This window comes from Canis lupus, chromosome 15 (assembly GCF_011100685.1).
Source record: "Canis lupus familiaris isolate Mischka breed German Shepherd chromosome 15, alternate assembly UU_Cfam_GSD_1.0, whole genome shotgun sequence".
Classification (NCBI taxonomy): Eukaryota; Metazoa; Chordata; class Mammalia; order Carnivora; family Canidae; genus Canis; species Canis lupus.
Window position 1 is genome coordinate 51,533,602 of NC_049236.1, and position 19,827 is coordinate 51,553,428.

The 19,827-nt window shown below is 36.9% G+C and overlaps 1 protein-coding gene across 5 annotated transcripts in view; it reads left to right on the forward strand.

The window, feature by feature from the left end:
- MND1 (meiotic nuclear divisions 1) overlaps positions 1 to 19,827 on the forward strand; it is a 63,252-nt gene that overhangs the window by 25,990 nt on the left and 17,435 nt on the right. For all 5 annotated transcript variants that reach the window (XM_038559061.1, XM_038559063.1, XM_038559060.1 and 2 more), the window contains exon 5: positions 18,806 to 18,880. In XM_038559061.1, coding sequence (XP_038414989.1) covers positions 18,806 to 18,880 — 75 coding nt within the window. The remainder of the gene's footprint in view (positions 1 to 18,805; positions 18,881 to 19,827) is intronic.

Consider the following 19,827-nt stretch of genomic DNA (forward strand, 5'->3'; position numbering starts at 1 on the left):
GGGCTCCCTGCATGGAGCCTGCTTCTCCCTCTGCCTGTGTCTCTGCCTCTCTCTCTCTCTCTCTTTCTCTCTCTCTCTCTCTCTCTCTGTCTCTCACGAATAAATAAATAAATTTTTTTAAAAAATAATAAAAATAAATGTAAGTTTCCCGTTTGTTGCTTGTCTTGGTGTACAAATGGAGAACACATGCTGGCTGTGTTCTCTGAAAGTCAGGTTCAGGTAGCATGAATGATGACAGTGATGTTTCTGAGTGAAGCTATACTCCAAAACCTTACACAACCACTAGAAATGCTCAAGCTACAAACTTACACATGCAAAAATTAAACCTAATTTCGAATTTGAGCCTATTCTTCCTCGTAGTAAAAAACTAAGTCACTTGAGGGATTTCTCAATAAACTCAATAAACTGAGGTAAATTCAGCCAGTTTGGATTCTTCCCACCCCAGTGGCCCACTTTCTCTGTGGGGTGAACATCTGCACCCTAGTGTACATAGGAAGGGCTTTGGAAGAAGACTCTGGTGTTTAGCATTTATCTAGGCTGGCATTACCTGAAGTACCAGGGTCCTTCCTTAGTCCTTTGCCTTGCAACTGCATCTCGTCCTTGGTTTAGTGCACCTTTTCCTTTTCTGGAACATGGCTACTCTCACTGCCAGCTAAGGGTCCCCGCCCATTCTGGGTCTGTAAGAATGAGATGGAGCAGTTCCAGGCCCCCTGTGCTCCAGATAACACAGGCAAGAGAGCTGCTTTGCACCTCCTTTGCCCTGATAGTGTGGACAACATCTGTAGGTAGGTCAAGGTTGTCAGAAATTCTCACCAGGGTTATCAGAAATGTCTACCTTTTCTGCTTGCTTCCCAGACCCTCTTCCTCCTTTCCTGGCTTCAATTTGTCATTTGGGAGGACAGAACAGGACTGATTCTGGCAGGTCTTAGAGTTCTCTGACCTAAACCTAGACTTTGAATTCTGACAAAATGAAAGAAAAATCTCATGGTTCCTCTTTGCTATTATTGAAATTTGTTCATGCTCTATTGGAGCATGACTTTTTTTTTTTTATTTTCAACTTTCTCTCCCCAAAACCTAACACTAAGCCTGATAGAAAGTAGACATTTAACCATTTGAACAAATAAATGAATGAACACATCATACAACTGACCAGCTTCTAAACCATGTTCTTACCAGCTTTAAAGTTTTCTAAGATGTTTGATGACAATTACTTTTGTCTGCAAGTAATTGGATATTTGACTAATAGTGGCTTAATTGGAAGTTTATTTTTCTCACATGCAGTCCAGAGGTAGGTGTCTCTTAATCTTGATCAATGACTCAGTGGTACCAGATTTGGCATCTTTGTGATCCTCTTGGCCTTTCCATCATGGTCATGAGATGGCCTTCATAGCTCCTTTAGTCATATCTGAAGAATGGTATGGAAGAGGGAAAGGGAAATTGTTAGAATGGCTGTCTCTCCTAGCAGGAAAACAGAGGCTTTCCCAGAAGCTCTCCAATAGACTTTGCTTAATTCTTATAGGTTGAAGCAGTGTCACACTGCCACTTCTAGAGGAGACTGTGAGTGGAAATGGGTAAGGGAGAAAGGAGGTTGGACATGGAGTCTATGAGTCAGTAAGCCAGAAGGGTTGGCTCCGGCATAGTAATATAAATAGGACATTATTTTATGGGAGTAGTAAGTTTTATAACTGTAGCATAATTGATCAGATAATAAAGTGTTTAATGATAATATAGTCCATTCTCTATGACTACCTGAGTTATACAGAAAATACTCTGCTTTATCTTTGATTTCCCCCTCCTTAGACTGCAGTGGCGATGCTGAGCTGTAGTGTTATAATCAACAAATAATATTTGTGTTTTGATTTTTCCTGAAATATGAAAGTATTTGACCATTTTCTTTTATATTTTTTTTGCTACTTTTGCTGCACATTTTCATTAGTGTATATTTATACTTCTATAAATACGGTCTGCCTCAGATTTTTCCACTTTTTCAAATGTCAGAGGTTCTTATTTATTTCAGTTGAAAGGTTCTTCTTGACCAAAGATATTTTGTTTTAATATGTTGTTTCAAAAGATTAATCTTAGCTAAATATATGCCATATAGCTCAAAATATGGTTTGTTTTTGAGGATTCCTTGTTAGAAATTGTCTTAGACATTGTTTATTAGTATTTAAAATGTAGACAGATGGGATCCCTGGGTGGCTCAGCGGTTTGGCGCCTGCCTTTGGCCCAGGGCGCAATCCTTGAGCCTGCATGGAGCCTGCTTCTCCCTCTGCCTGTGTCTCTGCCTCTCTCTCTCTCTCTGTGTGTCTATCATCAATCAATCAATCAATCAATCGATCTTTTTAAAAATGTTGACAGATTTATTTATTTATGTATTCATTTATTAAGATTTTATTTATTCATGAGAGAGAGGCAGAGGGAAAAGTAGGCTCCCTGTGGGGAGCTCCATGCAGGACTGGATTCCTGCAGGGGGATCACGCCCTGAGCTGAAAGCAGACGCTCAATCGCTGAGCCACCCAGGCGTCCCAGTATTGACAGATTTAACATATGATACCCAAAAAAACAGGATTCTCTTTGGAAAACGCAGATTTTGATGTCCAGTGACCTGGATTCAACTAACAATATTGCCATTTACTACCTAGTCAAAATTACCTACTCTCTCTGGATTTCCATTTCTTAATCCATAAAAGGGCAATATTGAAACCTCCAGTGAGGGCCTGGCTTACTGGAGGCCCTCACTGATAACTAGTGTAGCAGGTGAGTGACTATTTTGACAGGAGAGAGTACAGGGAGACCGTCTGGCTCATTGCATTTGTAGTTTGTTACCCTTGTCATTGTTTTTAAACACTTGGAGGAAGAAAAAAGAAAATGACAAAAGATAATAAAAATTGTTTGGAATGATATTACTTGCTGCATTAGTATTATCAATTATGTTCAATTTGTTAAAATGGTAGTTTTGTAGAAGTCAGTGCAACTTTCTCTCAGTAAAATTTAGATTTTTCTCTCTTGTAAAACCCTCTACCCATTTGTTAATGAGGAAAGAAGAGTAATTCCACTGTTTTCCTGCAGTGAACAGAAGATCATCACCTAATGGCATAATCACCTTATAAACTACAATAATTATGCCTAATGTTCCAAAATGGACTTCTTTTAGGAAGTAAAATCCTGAGAAGTAATATATCAAAATAAAGCTGTTTTTTCTCAGTGGAAGTTCTATCTTTTTTATATTAAACATATTCTTTTCATAAGATGTTCACTAAGGAATAAAAGCCAGTTGGAGAAATTTTAATAATTTGATTCTTGATTTATCATTTTTAGGATCTTTTCCAGGTAAGAAGAGTCTTTGATTTTTGTGGAATTTTATTTCTTTAAGCTCACATTATATCAACAAGATAAATAGTTGGCAACTTTTTATTTCTCCTCTTTAATAAGCTAAATTATAAAGCTACATAACATTTGTAGTTCTTAAAAAAAATTCAGTCTTTTGGGAGTTTTGGTACTGCACTCTACTTGATGGAAAAGATTGAGAGCATCAGGTCTTAGCTTTCCCAGCTTTCACACATGGAGATGTTCATTTATTATTCCATGTCTCACACTCTTACTTTCTTCACCAAGGCCACCTGTACTCAATCAGACCTATGACAACTTTGTATGCTCTCCATTGGCTTCCTCCATTGACTTTCTCGTCCTGTGCTGGACTTTTCCAGTATCTGAATATCTAACTATGAGATATCCTTAGATACAGTGCTGAAAAAGCTTCACCACCCCTTCCAACAGGCTCATTTTCTGTCACTGTGATTCATATGTTCATTCATCCAAGAAGTATTTATTAAGCTTCTCTGGGCCAAGCACTGTTTTGGGTGCTTGAGACATGTGTTGGTGAACAAAACAAAGATTCTGCCTTTGTGGAGCTCAATTTTTAGTAGAGGGAGACAGACATCGAACAATAAGCATAATTACTAGGCAGACTGTGATTCACCTATATGAATAGGTGGTGGGTATATGAAAAAAATTAAAAGTAGTGCTAGAGTTGGGGGACAGGGTACATTTAAAGTCAAGTGATCAGAGTAGACCTTATTGAGAAAGCAAAATTGGAAGGAGAGGGAGTTAACCTGTGAATATCTTGGGAAGGAACATCCAGAGAGACACTACTGGAACAGAAAAAACAGCAAGTGTGAAGACCTTAAGAGTGCAGTAAATGTACAAAACATCAAAGAGGCCAGTGTAACTAGGGTAGAATGACTGAAATGGACTGTAGAAAGGTAGGTCAGAGAGTTAATGTGGGACAATGGCCAGACAGTGGAAGGCCATCCACATTCTTGCAAAATTTTACGCTAAGTGAAGTAGGGTGCCATTCAGTCCTTCAAGCTTTTGTGGTCTTACTATGTACTGTGACACCATGTTAACCATGTCCTTGCAAATTCATGTTTCAGTTCAGAAACTAGACCATAAATAAGTTGCATGTTAATTAACATGTTCAGCAAAAGAGAAATGAATAGGCATTATTCTAGAATGAGAGAGAAGCAGCAAACTCTTAATTTATTATTCTTGCTGCCTCAGTTTTTTCTCCTGGATGTCACTGCTTCTAGTGCCAGTTCTTAATGCTTTCAGGGCCTTTCCGCTGGCTTGCTCTCTCTTTGTAACCTCTTCTCCAGTTCTGATGAGGTTGACTGCCTTGTGGAGCTCTTGACTCCTGATAATTAAAATTCCTCTGGCCATTCTATAGTAGTCTCCTCCCTGCCTCCGTTAGCAGTTTTTCTCTCCACAGTGTCCAGAAGCTGGGGATTCTTCTGATGTGTGGTCAGAAGGTCCACAGTGGCCTAATGCTACATCACAGTGTCTGTATCCTTCACCCCACTTCATCTCATCGCTTAGGTATTTTTCATCTCACATCATCACAAGAAGGGTGAGTGTGGTGCAGTAAGATATTTTGAGAGTAACAGAGATCACATTCACATAACTTTTATTATAGTATATTGTAGTTATTATTATTATTTATTGTTGTTAATCTCTTTTTTATGCCAAATTATAAATTAAGCTTTATCACAGGGATATATGTATAGACAAAACCAGTATATGTAGGATTCAGTGCCACCTGCAGTTTCAGGCATCCACTAGGGGTCTCAGACTGTATCCCTTGTGGATAAGAGGCGACTACCGTATTATCATTTATTACTGTTTTCTTCTTTTCACTCTCATGTCCTTCAAAATTGATTCTAAAGGATGTTTTCTCCTCCATATTATTCCCTTAGACTCCACTTTTAATATGTATAACCAATATCTGAATAAGGTCTGTAGCTCTAAAAGAAACTTCATATTCTTTCCAGACTTCTATCTTTAACTGATTATGCCTAAGAATATAGAAATGGAGTTTTTAAAAAAAAAATGGAGTTCATCCTGCAGGTCTGTCACTTCCACAATTTTGCTGCCTTCACGTTGGAAGATTAACTTTGGTTCATTTTACCTTTTATGTAATCCATCACCAATTATTGTAAGTTGCCTTTAGTTAGTTTACTATTTCTTGTACTTGCCCTATTTTCATTCCTGTAATAATCCTAGTCAGATGTATTCCAGACTATTAACAAGGACCTGTTTTAGATTCATGGCTATAATATTTCATTTCCATTCCTTTTTTTTTTCATTTTTTCAACCATAGATATAAGTGATACTAATAAGAGCTCTTTATAATTGATGTGAAATTTAAAAAAATGATGTGAAATAACTAGTGCTAACATGTTTAATTGATATAAATCTAGGCTTTAAAATAGTACTTCAGTCTCCCTAATTATAAAGAAGGGTTTGCATCTTTTCACCCAAGTCTCATTTTTTAAGAACTACCATTTAAGGCTACAATACATGGGACTTTAGCTTATGTAGCCTCCATCTGAAGTAAATATATATTTTCTGTGAAAATTATTTTCTGAAATAGGGAAAAATAACTCAAATCCAGCAATCTAGGGATTGCTAGGCTGGTCCCAGTGTTCTTAGTCCCTCTACCTTCTTGCTCTGTGCATTCTTCTTGGGAAATCTCATCTACTCCTATGACTTCCATTGCCACTCACATACCTTTGATTCCCCAGTTTTTATCTCCTGCCTATACCTCTGCACTGAGCTCCACACTTTTGAGTTCAGCTACCTACTAGAGATCTCTCCTTGAATGGCTGACAGGCAAATCACAGCCCATATGTTCACGGCTCGGTTCATTACCCAAACATGCTTCTGTGTATTCTAGACTCTGGGACTACTTGCCACTTAGTCACCCAAACCAGGTAGTTATCCTAGGGTTTTTTTCTTCCTTCCTCCATATCCAGCTCATGCTAAACCTCAGTTGATTCTACACACTGATAACTCTCAAATCTCTCCCTCTGTCTCCAGCCCCACTGCCACTGTTTTGGCTTAGACTCTCATTATCTTTGGACCGGAATTTTGAATTATTTTCTTCACTAGTCTCCCTGTCTCCAGTCTTCACTTTCTCCCATCTGCTATAGTAGTTATCTTTAATGTCCTTTGGATGGTTTCCCAATCCTGAATAATAAAGTCCAGACTCCTCAGCCTGACTTTAAGGCTCTCTGTAATCTAGCTCCTGTTACTAGCCAGCCTAATAACCTGCTGTTACCACCCTTTGCTAGCCCTACAGACCAGTTATACTGAATTGTTTACAGCTTCCTAAGTGCTACTCATTTTATATCTTTGGGTTTTTACGCCATGCCTGGCTGGCTCTTTTTACTAGTGCAACTATCAGGACTCCAACCTGCGCATTAACGAGAGACATATATCCATTAAGACCTACCTCAAGAATCTTTCCTTCTGAGTTTTTATCCCCTCCTCCTCAGTCTGGTACTTCTTTGTGCTTTGCCCATCTTATATATATTTCTTTTATAGAGTGAAGTCTTTATGTGCCTTATTTCCATGGTAGACGTTCTTTGAGGGCAGAGATATCTTAATCATGCTTTTTCCCCAGCGTGAAATGCAATTACTGAGACAGAAACATACTAAATGTTGTTGAGGGCAGCCCTGGTGGGGCAGTGGTTTAGCGCCACCTGCAGCTTGGGGTGTGATCCTGGAGACCCGGGATCGAGTCCCACATCGGGCTCCCTGCATGGAGCCTGCTTCTCCCTCTGCCTGTGTCTCTGCCTCTCTGCCTGCCTCTCTCTCTCTCTCTCTGCCTCTGAATAAATTTAAAAAAAAAAAAGTTGAGTGAATGCATAAATTAATACAGCTCTGCCTAGTTCCAGTCCCAACTATTGTGTTCTTGGTCTAGGAGTCTTCCTCCTTGGCCTATAGTTTTTCTTTGTTTTCTAATCTACAACATATAGCAGTAGAGGATTTCCACTGAGTAGTCATGATTATAGTAATCTCATTTTGGGAGGGTAGGAATCAGCCTCAGAAATATCATATGTATGAATGACTAAGCATGAATTTTTAACTCCTTTTTTTTTTTTTAACTACCATTTTACCTGAATTATAGTTTTCTGGACATTATCTTAGCATTACCCAAAGTAATTCTGTGGAATGGATATATAAAAGGTGTTAGTTAAAAGGAAAGTTCTATAATCAAAGGTATTGGGGGATCCTGGATTAATAAAGATAAATTAGTTTGAGTTCTCAGATCTAATAATATGCTGGTATATACACTATAATCTTACTTGACCCATTTTCTTTTCTTTTTTTTTTTTTTTTAAGATTTATTCACTTATTTATTAGAGCATGAGCAGGGAGAGGGGCAGAGGGAGAGGGATAAGCAGACTCCCCACCAAGCTGGGTGCCCCACATGGGGCTTGATTCCAGGGCTCGGAGATCATGACCTAAGCCAAAGTCAGACTCTTAACTGACTAAGCCACCCAGGCATCCCATACTTGATCCATTTTCATGAGGGAACACACTTTGGGAAATGCTGCCTAACATTATGGGTTTTTTATAAACATGAATCCAGGGATCCCTGGGTGGCTCAGTGGTTGAGTGTCTGTCTTTGGCTCAGGGTGTGATCCTGGAGTCCTGGGATCGAGTCCCACATCAGGCTTCCTGCGTGGAGCCTGCTTCTCCCTCTGCCTATGTCTCTGCCTCTCTCTGTGTGTCTCTCATGAATAAATAAATAAAATCTTAGGAAAAAAAAACATGAATCAGGATATCTTCAGCCACAGATAACAGAAAAGTAGATCCAAATTAGGTTAAATAATAGAGGTTCTTATATAAGAAGTTTGGAGGTGGGATCTTCAGGATCGGTTAATCTAACCACAGATTGATGACTGGCTTCTCTGCCATTTTTTGGCTTTCCCTTTTTGGATGTAGATATATATACTACTACAGTATAATAGCTACTACAGCTACTATATCTTCCACAACAGTAGCCAAGCCACCCAGGTGTCCCATTTGGGTGGGGTTTTTTTATTTAAAGTATGGTTCTTACTTGACCAAAGGGTATGGTTCCAACTCCCAGGCCTATATCAAGAGTTTACTTGACAACTTAAAATAATTCTATTTATTAACAGTCATCAAGGAAATCATGACTCCCACCTCTTCATCCAGTGGCAGAGAACTACTTCATTGAGCTGTTTTTATTTATTTTTATTTTTTATTCATTTATTTATGTTATTCACACAGAGAGAGAGAGAGGCAGAGACACAGGCAGAGGGAGAAGCAGGCCCCATGCACCGGGAGCCTGACGTGGATTCGATCCCGGGTCTCCAGGATTGTGCCCTGGGCCAAAGGCAGGCGCCAAACCGCTGCGCCACCCAGGGATCCCTTTTGAGCTGTTTTTAAAATGGCAGTTGGGGGCAAGAATTAAGTTGTTTTTATCATTTTACCCCATGAGTACAGTATAAAATATGTATAGGTTATTTATTTATACAAAAATATTAATAATACAAATCTCATCTTCATACTTAATTCAAGTCTCCCCTTGATTAAAAAAAAATCACCTATTGAAGAAACAATTATGTCATTCCAGATAATTTTAGGCTTGCCTAAAGTGTGTTTTGAGTTACCTTCATAGGTGGATGAGTTTCTTTTTTTAAAGATTTTTTATTTATTTATTCATGAGAGACACAGAGAGAGAGAGAGGCAGAGACACAGGCAGAGGGAGAAGCAGGCTCCATGCAGGGAGCCCGACATGGGACTCGATCCTGGGTCTCCAGGATCATCCCCGGGTTAAAGGCGGTACTAAACCGCTGAGCCACCTGGGCTGCCCATAGGTGGATGAGTTTCTTAACAGAGATACCCTATCTAGGACATATTCTTGCCCTCAGCACTGACAGACATTAAAAAAAAAAAAAAATCACCTATTGAAGAAACAATTATGTCATTCCAGATAATTTTAGGCTTGCCTAAAGTGTGTTTTGAGTTTCCTTCTCAGGTAGATGAGTTTCTTAACAGAGATACCCTATCTAGGACATATTCTTGCCCCCAGGACTGACAGACATAACAATTCCTATTTATTTTCACTATTCACTGGGGTTCTCTTAAACAAGGAAGAACAGATATTGGTAGACAGTGACCTCTGCTGCGTAGCCCTCATCTCTGAGTTTGTTATATTAGAACCCAGTTCTCATGTTGGAAGAGTCTAATCCTCCATAACTTTGTACCTAACTTCACTTCATCAGTTGGATTTTGCATATCTTTGACTTTCAAAATATCTGAATGACTTTTAATTGTATTGTGACTGTAGTCACAACTTCTTTTTTTTTTAATTTTTATTTATTTATGATAGTCACAGAGAGAGAGAGAGAGAGAGAGAGGCAGAGAGAGAAGCAGGCTCCATGCACCGGGAGCCCGACGTGGGATTCGATCCTGGGTCTCCAGGATCGCGCCCTGGGCCAAAGGCAGGCGCTAAACCACTGCGCCACCCAGGGATCCCTGTAGTCACAACTTCTAAAGTCTATTTTCACTATACTATAAGGCTTCTGTTGGACTTTATCTTCCATATCTCTTAACTACTTTTTAATGTTTTTATCACTTCCTAGAAATCAAAAATAGTTCATTGTCAAATAGCTCAGTTTCAAATAGTTCATTTCCAAATCTTCTTGCTTTCTCCTTCTTGTAATTTAAGTTTTCCATTTCTCCTTTTATTAATCTTATTGAACATATATATTCTTGATATTTCTAATTGAAAGAATGTTTATTTCCTGTTTGTTTTGCATTACTCTGATAGTTCATTTCTTCACATTATAATTTTAATTATTGTGATCTCATCTTCAGCAGGTATATTGTATGAGAGTTTGAGTTCTTTGGGCTTCTAAGTATGCACTTACTAAGTGGCTTCACTTACCCTCTGTGTTGCTTTCTTTTTTTTTTTTTTTTTTAATATTTTATTTATTTATTCGTGAGAGACACACAGAGAGAGGCAGAGACATAGGCAGAGAGAGAACCAGGCTCCATGCAGGGAGCCAATGTGGGACCTGTTCCCGGGACTCCAGGATCACGCCCTGGGCCGAAGGCAGACCCTCAACCACTGAGCCACCTGACATCCCTCTGTGTTGCTTTCTTAATGGGATCCTCCCTATTTCCTGTGTCCATTATTTAAGATCTCTAGTGTACTTTTCTTATTTCCAGGTTCTTCAGTGTGCTGCATAGGTTGGATTGCTGGAATGTGATCCCTCTCTTAAGTGGAGTACTAATTTGCTATATTTTTACTAGTTTCACAGAGTGTTATTTTTTTAATGAGCACCATCTTATTGCCTAAGGACAAACAATTTAATTCAAAAATATTCAACATTCATTGCTCACTGCATGCCTTGAGTAATTTGTTGCTGTATTATTTTAGTGAAAAGATTTAAGCCCAAAGATTAGCAGCATTATTCTCAATAACTAAAAGGTGGAAACATGGAAAGGTGGAAACAACCCAAATGTCTGTTAACAGATGTATGTATAGTGGGCACCTCATAAAAGCTTATTGAATGAAGAGCCTTCCTGGCATATATTACTTTATTCCACCCACTCCTATTCTTTTATAACCCAATATAGAGGAATATTTTAAATCTTACATCTTCCAAAATAATTCACAGTATTCATTGCTAGTTCAGCAGTAAATGAAATAGACTATTAATTTAAGCTTTATCTGTTGTAATAGTTCAACAGTTTACATGGTAATGGCAGAAAACCCACATTTACTTGGCATAAATGATAAAGCTGGAATTGACTTAATGGCTTATTTAAATTTTTTCAAAAGTAGAGCATCCTTCAGGCATCATTTAATCAAGATTATGACTCTCTTTTTTTGCATTTATCTTGGCTTTACCTTTTGTGTGATACCCATGTCCTAAAGTTGGCTTTCTTCACCGTTGTGAGGTGGCTACCAGCAGTGATTTGGGCTGTTTGTTTTCTTGTAGTCTTGTAGTTTAGAATTCAGAGGGCAGGAGAGAGTTGTTTCCCATAACCACTAAAAGAAAGACTGACTGTATTCTGATTCAGTAACACTTGAAATCAACTACTGTGGCAAAGAGATTCCATACAGTGATAGACTTAGGCTAGAGGTCATTGGCTATCCCTCAGGAGCATCCAAAACAATATTAAACCCTAACAACAAATGGGCAAAATATACATGAAGGAAACTATAAAACTCTAATGAAGGACATGAAAGAATTCTTTAAAAAATGGAACACTATATTCAGGAATGAGAAAACTATAAAAATGTCAATTTATGTCGATATAGCTAATGTGGTAACCAAAATCACATTAGATTATTATGCATGATTCTCAAGTTCATGTGGTAGAGAAATTGTAAGAAGGATCAAGAAAGTATTAAAGAACAGTGAGGTAGGATTCTCCCTATTAGATACCAAAACAAATATATTGCTATAGTAATTAAAACTTGCTATACTTGTAAAATAATAGAAAAACATAAGTAGAGCAGTAAAGAGAAGCCAAAAACAGGCTTAATGTATACTTGTTTACTTTATGATGAAGATTCCATACATCTTTATCAATTCAGTAGAGAAAGGACAGACTATTGAATGAGTTATAGGAATAATTGGATATCTATTGAAATGAACTGAATTTAGAGCCCTACCTCATATCATTTCCAAAATAAACCAAAGACCTTTTACAAAGTAAAACATCAAAAGAATACTGTACAAATAATAGAAGGGAACTACTTGTACAATACTAGCTTGAGAGGCTTTTCTATGCAAGACACGGTATCTAGAAGCCAAAAGATAGATTTGCCTAAAAAAATTAAAACTTGAACATTGAAAGACAACATTATAAGGTAAACACATATAAATAAGTGATTACCATCTGTCATATATACAGTTCCTAAATATATTTACGAAAAGGGCAAACATGCAATAAAATAATGGTTAAAGGGTATTAAGTCATTGAAAAAATACATATGATCAGTAGATATATGAAAAGATGCTAAATCTTGGTAATCAAAGACATGCAAATTAAAACAATAATAGAATGTCATATTCAGCCATCAGATTATCAATCTTTTAAACTACCAGTAACCACTTTGGGAAAACCTGCAGGGAATAAGCCTGTTAGATTCTATCAGTGAAGGGTAAAATGACTAAAGTCAAAGTTAAACACTTAATTCACACATGTTATAAAAGAAAAAATTATATATAACAAATGTTGAAGAAACTGAACCCGTCTGCATTGCTATTAGGAATGTAAAATGGTGAAGCTGTTATGCAAAACAGTCTAGTAGTTCCTCAGAAAGTTAAACATGAAGTTACCCTATGATCCAGAATACCTCTGTGAAGTATTTGGCCAAAAGAATTGAAAACAAGGAGGGGACTCAGATAGCTTTTACCCCAGTGTCCATAGCAGCATTATTCTCAATAGCTAAAAGATGGAAACAACCCAAATGTCCATCAACAGGTGAGTGGATAAACAAAATGTGATATACACATAAAATGATATATTTTTTATTCAGCCTTAAAAAGGAATGAAATTCTGAGACACCTGGGTAGCTCAGCAGTTGAGCGTCTGCCTTAGGTTCAGGGCATGATCCTGGGTTCCAGGATCGAGTGCCCGCATCAGACTCCCTGAGAGGAGCCTGCTTCTCCCTTTGCCTATCTCTGCTTCTCTCTGTGTGTCTTTCATGAATAAATAAATAAATTTTTTTAAAGAAGTAATGAAATCTGACACATGCTACAACACGGATGCAACTTGAATACATTTTGCTAAGTGAAGTAAGTCAAGCACAAAAGAACAAACATTGTTTGATTCCACTTAAATGGAGTACTTAGAATAGGCAAATTCATAGAGACAGAAGGTAAAGTAGAGGTTTCAAGGGGCTGCATGGAGAGGAGAATGGAAGTTATTCTTTAATGGATGTGAAGTTTATGTTTGGGGTGATGAAAGATTCTGGACATGGGTAATGGTGATGGTTGCTCAATATTGTGAATGTACTTATACCCACTGAGTTATACACTTAAAAGAATTTAAATTTTGGGCAGCCCAAGTGGCTCAGCAGTTTAGCGCTGCCTTCAGCCCAGGGTGTGATCCAGAAGACCCGGGATCGAGTCCCACGTCGGGCTCCCTGCATGGAGCCTGCTTCTCCCTCTGTGTCTCTGCCTCTCTCGTTCTGTGTCTCTCATGAATAGATAAATAAAATCTTTTAAAATTTTTAAATTTTATGTGTATTTTCCACAATAAAAAGTGCTAAAGGAAGGTTAAATGTTTATGTCTTGATCCAGCAATTTTGCTTATACTATATGGTACAGAAAGATTTCCACACGTGCATGGAGATCTATGTCAAATGACAGGAGTTTTGGAACCCAGCTCTAATGAAAAATGGGACATTAACAAAATAGCTATTGATAAAAGAATAGAATAATAAAATAGTATGTAGACACTAGAAAAAGAATGAACACACCACCAAATGCCAGTGAGGATGTAGAACAATAGAAATTCTCATTCATTGCTCTTGGGAGTGCAAAATGATACAGCCACTTTGGAGGAGAGTTTGGCAGCTTCTTAAGAAACTAAACATACTGTTATGGTCCAGCAATTGTACTCTTTGAGATTAACCCATATGGGTGGAAAACTTATATGCACATCAATGTTTATAGTAGCTTTATTCATAATTGCCTAAATTTGAAAGCAACCAAGATGTCATTCAGTAGGTAAATGCATAAATAAGCTATGGTACATTCAGACAATGGACCATTATATTCAGTGATTAAAAGAAATTTGGTATCAAGCCATGAAAAGACATGGAGGAGCCTAGATGCATACTACTAAATGAAAGAAGCCGGTCTAAAAAGATTACATAATGTGTGAATCTAACTATATGACATTCTGGAAAGACAAAACTATATAGACATTAACAGGATCTCTGGTTGCCAGAGGTTGGCAGGAGGCAGGGATGAATAGGCAAAGCACAGAAAATGTTAAGGGTGGTAAAAATACTCTGTATGATACCATAATGATGAATACATGTCATTATGCATTTGTCATAACCCATAGAATGTACAACACAAAGAGTGAACCTTAATGTGAACTATGGAGTTTGGTGATAATGATGTGTCAGTGTAGGTTCAAGGGATCACTCTGAAGCAGGGGTTAAAAATGGAGGAGCTTTGTGTATGTGGGGGCAGGGGTTGTTTGGAAACTGTGTCTTCTATCCACTTTTGTTGTGAACCTGAAAGTGCTCTGAAAAAATCTATTAAAAAATTAGGGGCACCTGGGTGGCTCAGTCAGTTAAGCATCTTACTCGATTTCGGCTCAGGTCATAATCTCAGGATTCTGGGATTGAGCCCCACATGGGGGTCTGCACTCAGAAGTTTGCCTGAGATTCTCTCTCTCCCTCTGCCCCTCCTCCCAACTTGTGTGCACATGCTCTCTCTCTCTAAAATAAAAAATAAAAAAAATTAAGTAGGGGGTGTCTGGGTGGCTCGGTTGGTTGGTTAAACACCTGACTTTGGCAGGGGTCATGATCTCGGGGTCCTGGGATCCCACCTTGGGCTCCACAATCAGCAGGGTTTCTCATTGTTCCTATGTCCCTCCCCCCGCCCGTGCATTCTGTCTCTTAAATAAATTTAAAAAATTTTTTAAAGATTTTATTTATTCATTCATGAGAGACAGAGAGAGAGAGAGAGAGGCAGAGACACAGGCAGAGGGAGAAGCAGGCTCCATGCAGGGAGCCCGACGTGGGACTCGATCCCACATCTCCAGGATCACACCCCGGGCTGCAGGCAACACTAAATCGCTGCACCACCAGGGCTGCCAGGAAAGGAATTTTTAAAATAACAGTGACATATGCTTATTATATAGGAAATTTTAAATTATGTTCCATGATACAGAGATAACCATTTTAAAAATTTTGTGCATTTTTTTTCTGTCATAAACTCTCAAATGTATTGACATTGTTTCCAGCTTTTTAAAAACTCTCTTTATTTCAGTGTCATTAAAGATTCTTCCAAAATATTTCCTTTGGCTACGTAACTGTGACACAAGGCAATTACATGGCTCCCATCTTTATACATAAATGTCATTCTTTACACTGTTCATAGTTTCCTTATGACTGATGCCTAAACGAAATACCGCCTTAAAAAGTGAATTTTAAAGTTGTAGATACTCTAACAAGACTTCTTAAATGTATAAAATGTTAAATGATACTGCTCTTTTTTTTAAGGAGAAACAAGAGACATAGAACCTATTTTTCTGTAACATACTGTCTGTGAATGTGATAAAGCAGTAGACTCCTCTTGATTTCTTTTGCTGTTACCTCTCTTCTGCATTCTCTGTTCCTTGACATTCTTTCCCACCTATGAAAACCTCTATATTCCTTCCCCGATGCTTTGACATTTTTTTTTTATTTCTTAAGAGCAGCAAATCAGAATTCCAGTGCAGCCAGCTTGAATCAGTCTTTCTGTTCCTCTTATGAATAGGCAGTTCCTCCAGGCAGTGAATTAGCCCTTTAGAAAACATTGGCATTATGTTTCTCAATCCAGAGTGTCTGTATAGGTGGTCTGGAATGCATTAAAGAGAGGCATTGTGTCAGAACCTCAAATCTAAGGATGAAATCCTCTTACTAATTATAGGTAGTTTTTACTGTTGTTGCTGTTGGTTTTTTTTTTTTTTCCAGAATCACTGGGTTTTAAAAGATTATTTAGTGAAAGTTGGAAATGGATTTGGTATAGTATATAGTTGGTTCTTGTTTTATTTATGGAAATGTATATAGAGTGTTCTTCAAAGGAATTTTATGGTGAATATAGAGTATCACTCATTTTTCTAGTTTTGTAAATGCGACTTTCATATTTCTTTTAGTGACAGAATTAATTTATTTTGTTTCCAGTTCAGGCTACAATATTTAGCAGTAATTTTTTGCAGATGAACTAGATAATATTCTCCCATATATTATTATCTTGTGTTTTTTAGTTGAGTTTGTTATTGTAACAAAAGAGGTTTTTGTTAAGATCAGTAGTTCTCAAAAGTGTGGTGTCCCCAAACCAGAAGCGTCAGCATTACCCATCAGCTGGGAACATGTTAAAAATGCATATTATTAGGTTCTACTCCAAACCTACTATTCAAAAGTTATGAGGTGTAGCCAGCTACCTGTGTTATAATAAGCCCTTTAGATGATTCTCATCTATGCTAAAGTTTGAGAACTGGTTTAAATAATATCTATACAGTGGCTAAAAATCTCAGCTCTTTATCAGTTGAAAGCCTAGGTTTGATTTAATTCCAGGGTAGGTGTTAAGAACTATAGCAATATTGCTTCTAAGAGATGTGTAGATGAAAAGCTGTTGACAAGAGCTGCCTTACAAGAGTTGGTTTCATTGTTTCTGATAGTTGAAATTTTAAGAACAGATCACCAAGAATCCTTCACTCTGGAGCTGAACTAAGTTGCTTCAGTACTTAGGATAGTTAGCAGAAGCTTCTTATTTGATCACATCATTTAAGTTGTGCCTTCCTCCATTACCAGCATACTTAAAATGACAAATCATGAAATCACATCTAAAGCAGATACCATTTTCAGAGTAAAGGAATTCCTGAATTAGCTCTCTTTCAAATGCTTTTAAGTTATAAATAATTATAAGCAGACATACAGTACCTGGAAGATACTTCATTAATATAGGTTGAGCTATATATCCATTAATTATTGGCTTATTTTTGTATAATTACTAACTGTTTGGATAACATCTACCTATCTGGTTATTTTTAATGGAAATTTTTTATGGTAATAGGTATATGTATTTTTTTAACTGGAAGATTCTCTATTCCTGAGTTTAAATGTCACATCCATTTATTAATTATTTCAGTTGAGTCCTGCAGGGTGGAATATTAATTTTTTAAACATGGTATTATTTTATAAATGGGAACCCTTGTTTTAAAGAACCAGATTTCCTTGTTAAATTTAGGACTTTAAAGTTTATTTTGGCTCCTAAATGTATAGCAGGTTTTTGTTGTTGTTGTTTTAACTTAGGAAGATAATTACTCTCAGAAGAGTTATAACTGGTTTGGTGGTGGTGTCTTCTTTGCATCACAGATGGATCTTGTTCATGCTATGGCTTAAAATCAATGACTAGAGAATCATTAAAGGAAAGCTGAAAACGTTTCCATTATGCATATTGAGAAATGGAACATTTCATAAAGCCAGGATAAAGCTACTAACTTTTAAGATAACCGTTTCTGATTTTTAATCTATGACACATAACAAGTATTATTTACCTTCTACATATAACTAGGTCATATTGTAAAGGGTCAGCTTCTTATAATCAGCTTAAAGAAATCATTATTTCTACAGTGAGGGAGGAGTAAAATACATTTTAAGAATACTCTTAATCTTATGAGTCTGAATTTTTTTTTTAAGATTTTACTTATTTATTTGAGGTGGGGAGGGGAACATGAGTAAGGAGAGGGGCAAAGGGAGAGGGAGAAGCAGACTCCACAACTCAGGGCTTGATCCCAGGACCCCAGGATCATGACCTGAGCCAAAGGCAGATGCTTAACCAACTGAGCCATCCAGGTGCCCCACGAGTCTGAAATTTCTAACTAGCAAAAGATGTGATGGAGAATTTAATATTGAATGTCCTGTGATTATTTATTTAGTCATGGGCCCAGGTGAGATTAATAAAATTGAAAAGAGGAAGCAGTGTTTTAAAATTAACCAGTTTTGTTTTTGTTTTTACGTGGGCTCAGTCACATGGTAGTGGATATATTTATGGTCTCTTCATGCTGGTATTATTTGATCCATTTCCACATACAACTTACTGCTTTCTAAGCTTAGGATAATACTTGACCTGATCACTTTCAAGGTATGTAAAACATGTATAAAATCAGCGAGAGGCTAATAGATTTTTTGTTCTTGAAGAAAGTAATATACCAAATACATAATTCCTCATAACATACCTGATTTGAGAATAATAAGTGATTGTATTCATTTTTGCTTCTGTGTTAGTGAAATAGGCCATAATACTACAAGTCCATAAGAAACAGTCTAGTCTCTTTTCAAAAGACTTTAGGCAGAAGTGAAATAAAATTTGAAGAAAGAATTTATATAAAACATTTTTTTAATTTTCAAATTTAATTTTCAACTAAATAATATACCTCAAGTTACTTGTCATGGAATTGGGGGACCTGATAAATAAAGACTGCAGAAAAAATTGAAAGCATATTATTTACTTTTCTGATTGGATGAGAGGAAATATTTCTGAACTTTTTTTTCATTCTGCCCTAGTGATTCATAGTACTTGGTTTTCTTCAAATTAGAAAAGTTAGTTCCCATTGTAGTCTTTGACATGTTTGTTACACTGACTTGTGCTAAAAACAAATCTCATATTGATGTCTTAGCTCATAAACTTCATGTTAAGCAAGTTTATCTTAGGAAGCCATTTTATTTGTCTTAATTTTTCAGTTATCTGAGGGAAATCAAAAGCACACAAATCTACAGAAAAGCATTGAGAAAGCTAAAATTGGCCGACATGAAACGGTAAGTTTGTCTGTAGATTCTTTAATAATATCAATTCTAAATAGAAGAGTAAGAACTTTGAGCTTCCTGTGAGGAGCATACCATTTCTACCAGAAGAGAAGTGAATACAGCAAAGGACATGAACATTGGACATGGTAGGATTCACTAATTGTAAACTGAGGTTTATGTTTTATTCTTGTATTATATTGTACATGGCAGCATAGCATAGAAGGATAAACCATGGAGCCAGACAGCCTGGGTTTGAAAGTGTCCTAAATTTTCGGTTCTCAGTTTCCTGGCTGTAAAATAGGGGATAAAATCTACCTCATTAGGTTATTGTGTGGATTAAAGTAGCTAATATTTGCAAAGCACTCAAAAGAGGACATGCCACAATTAAGCCCCTTATAAATGTTTATGCAAAATTTTCAGAGTCATGTTTTTTAAGTTTTGGCACAGAACAAATTGAAAACTATCATATGTTATCCTTGGGGCTTTGTAATATTTCTAAATTATTTAAATGAATATTGACATTATTTTATTTTAGAAAGTATAATGTTCTCTGAAGTATTATGTTAGGGGTTTTTAAAAATCCCTTTACTTTCTAGTTTCATCATCATCTCAAGTATTGACTTATAACTTGAAAAAGTATTGAAGATCAACGTGCGCCACTAAGCTTTCCATCTAGGCCTCTATTTGTACTACTTGATTATGAAAAAGACTCAAAAAAAAGTCACATTGTAGAAAAGAAAATACCAGGAGTCTTACTATGGCTTTTCAAAATTATTTCACATACTTTCGTTTATGTGAATAGTCAGCAGTCACAGATAGGAATTGGAGAATGATAGTTTATGAAGAATATTTAAGGGAAGGTAAGTTCTGGGAATAACCTGAAGCTGTTGTATTTCTTTGACAGTAGCAATTACCATTTCTTTATTTGATCCTTTTTTTTTTCCCTTTAAACATTGGCA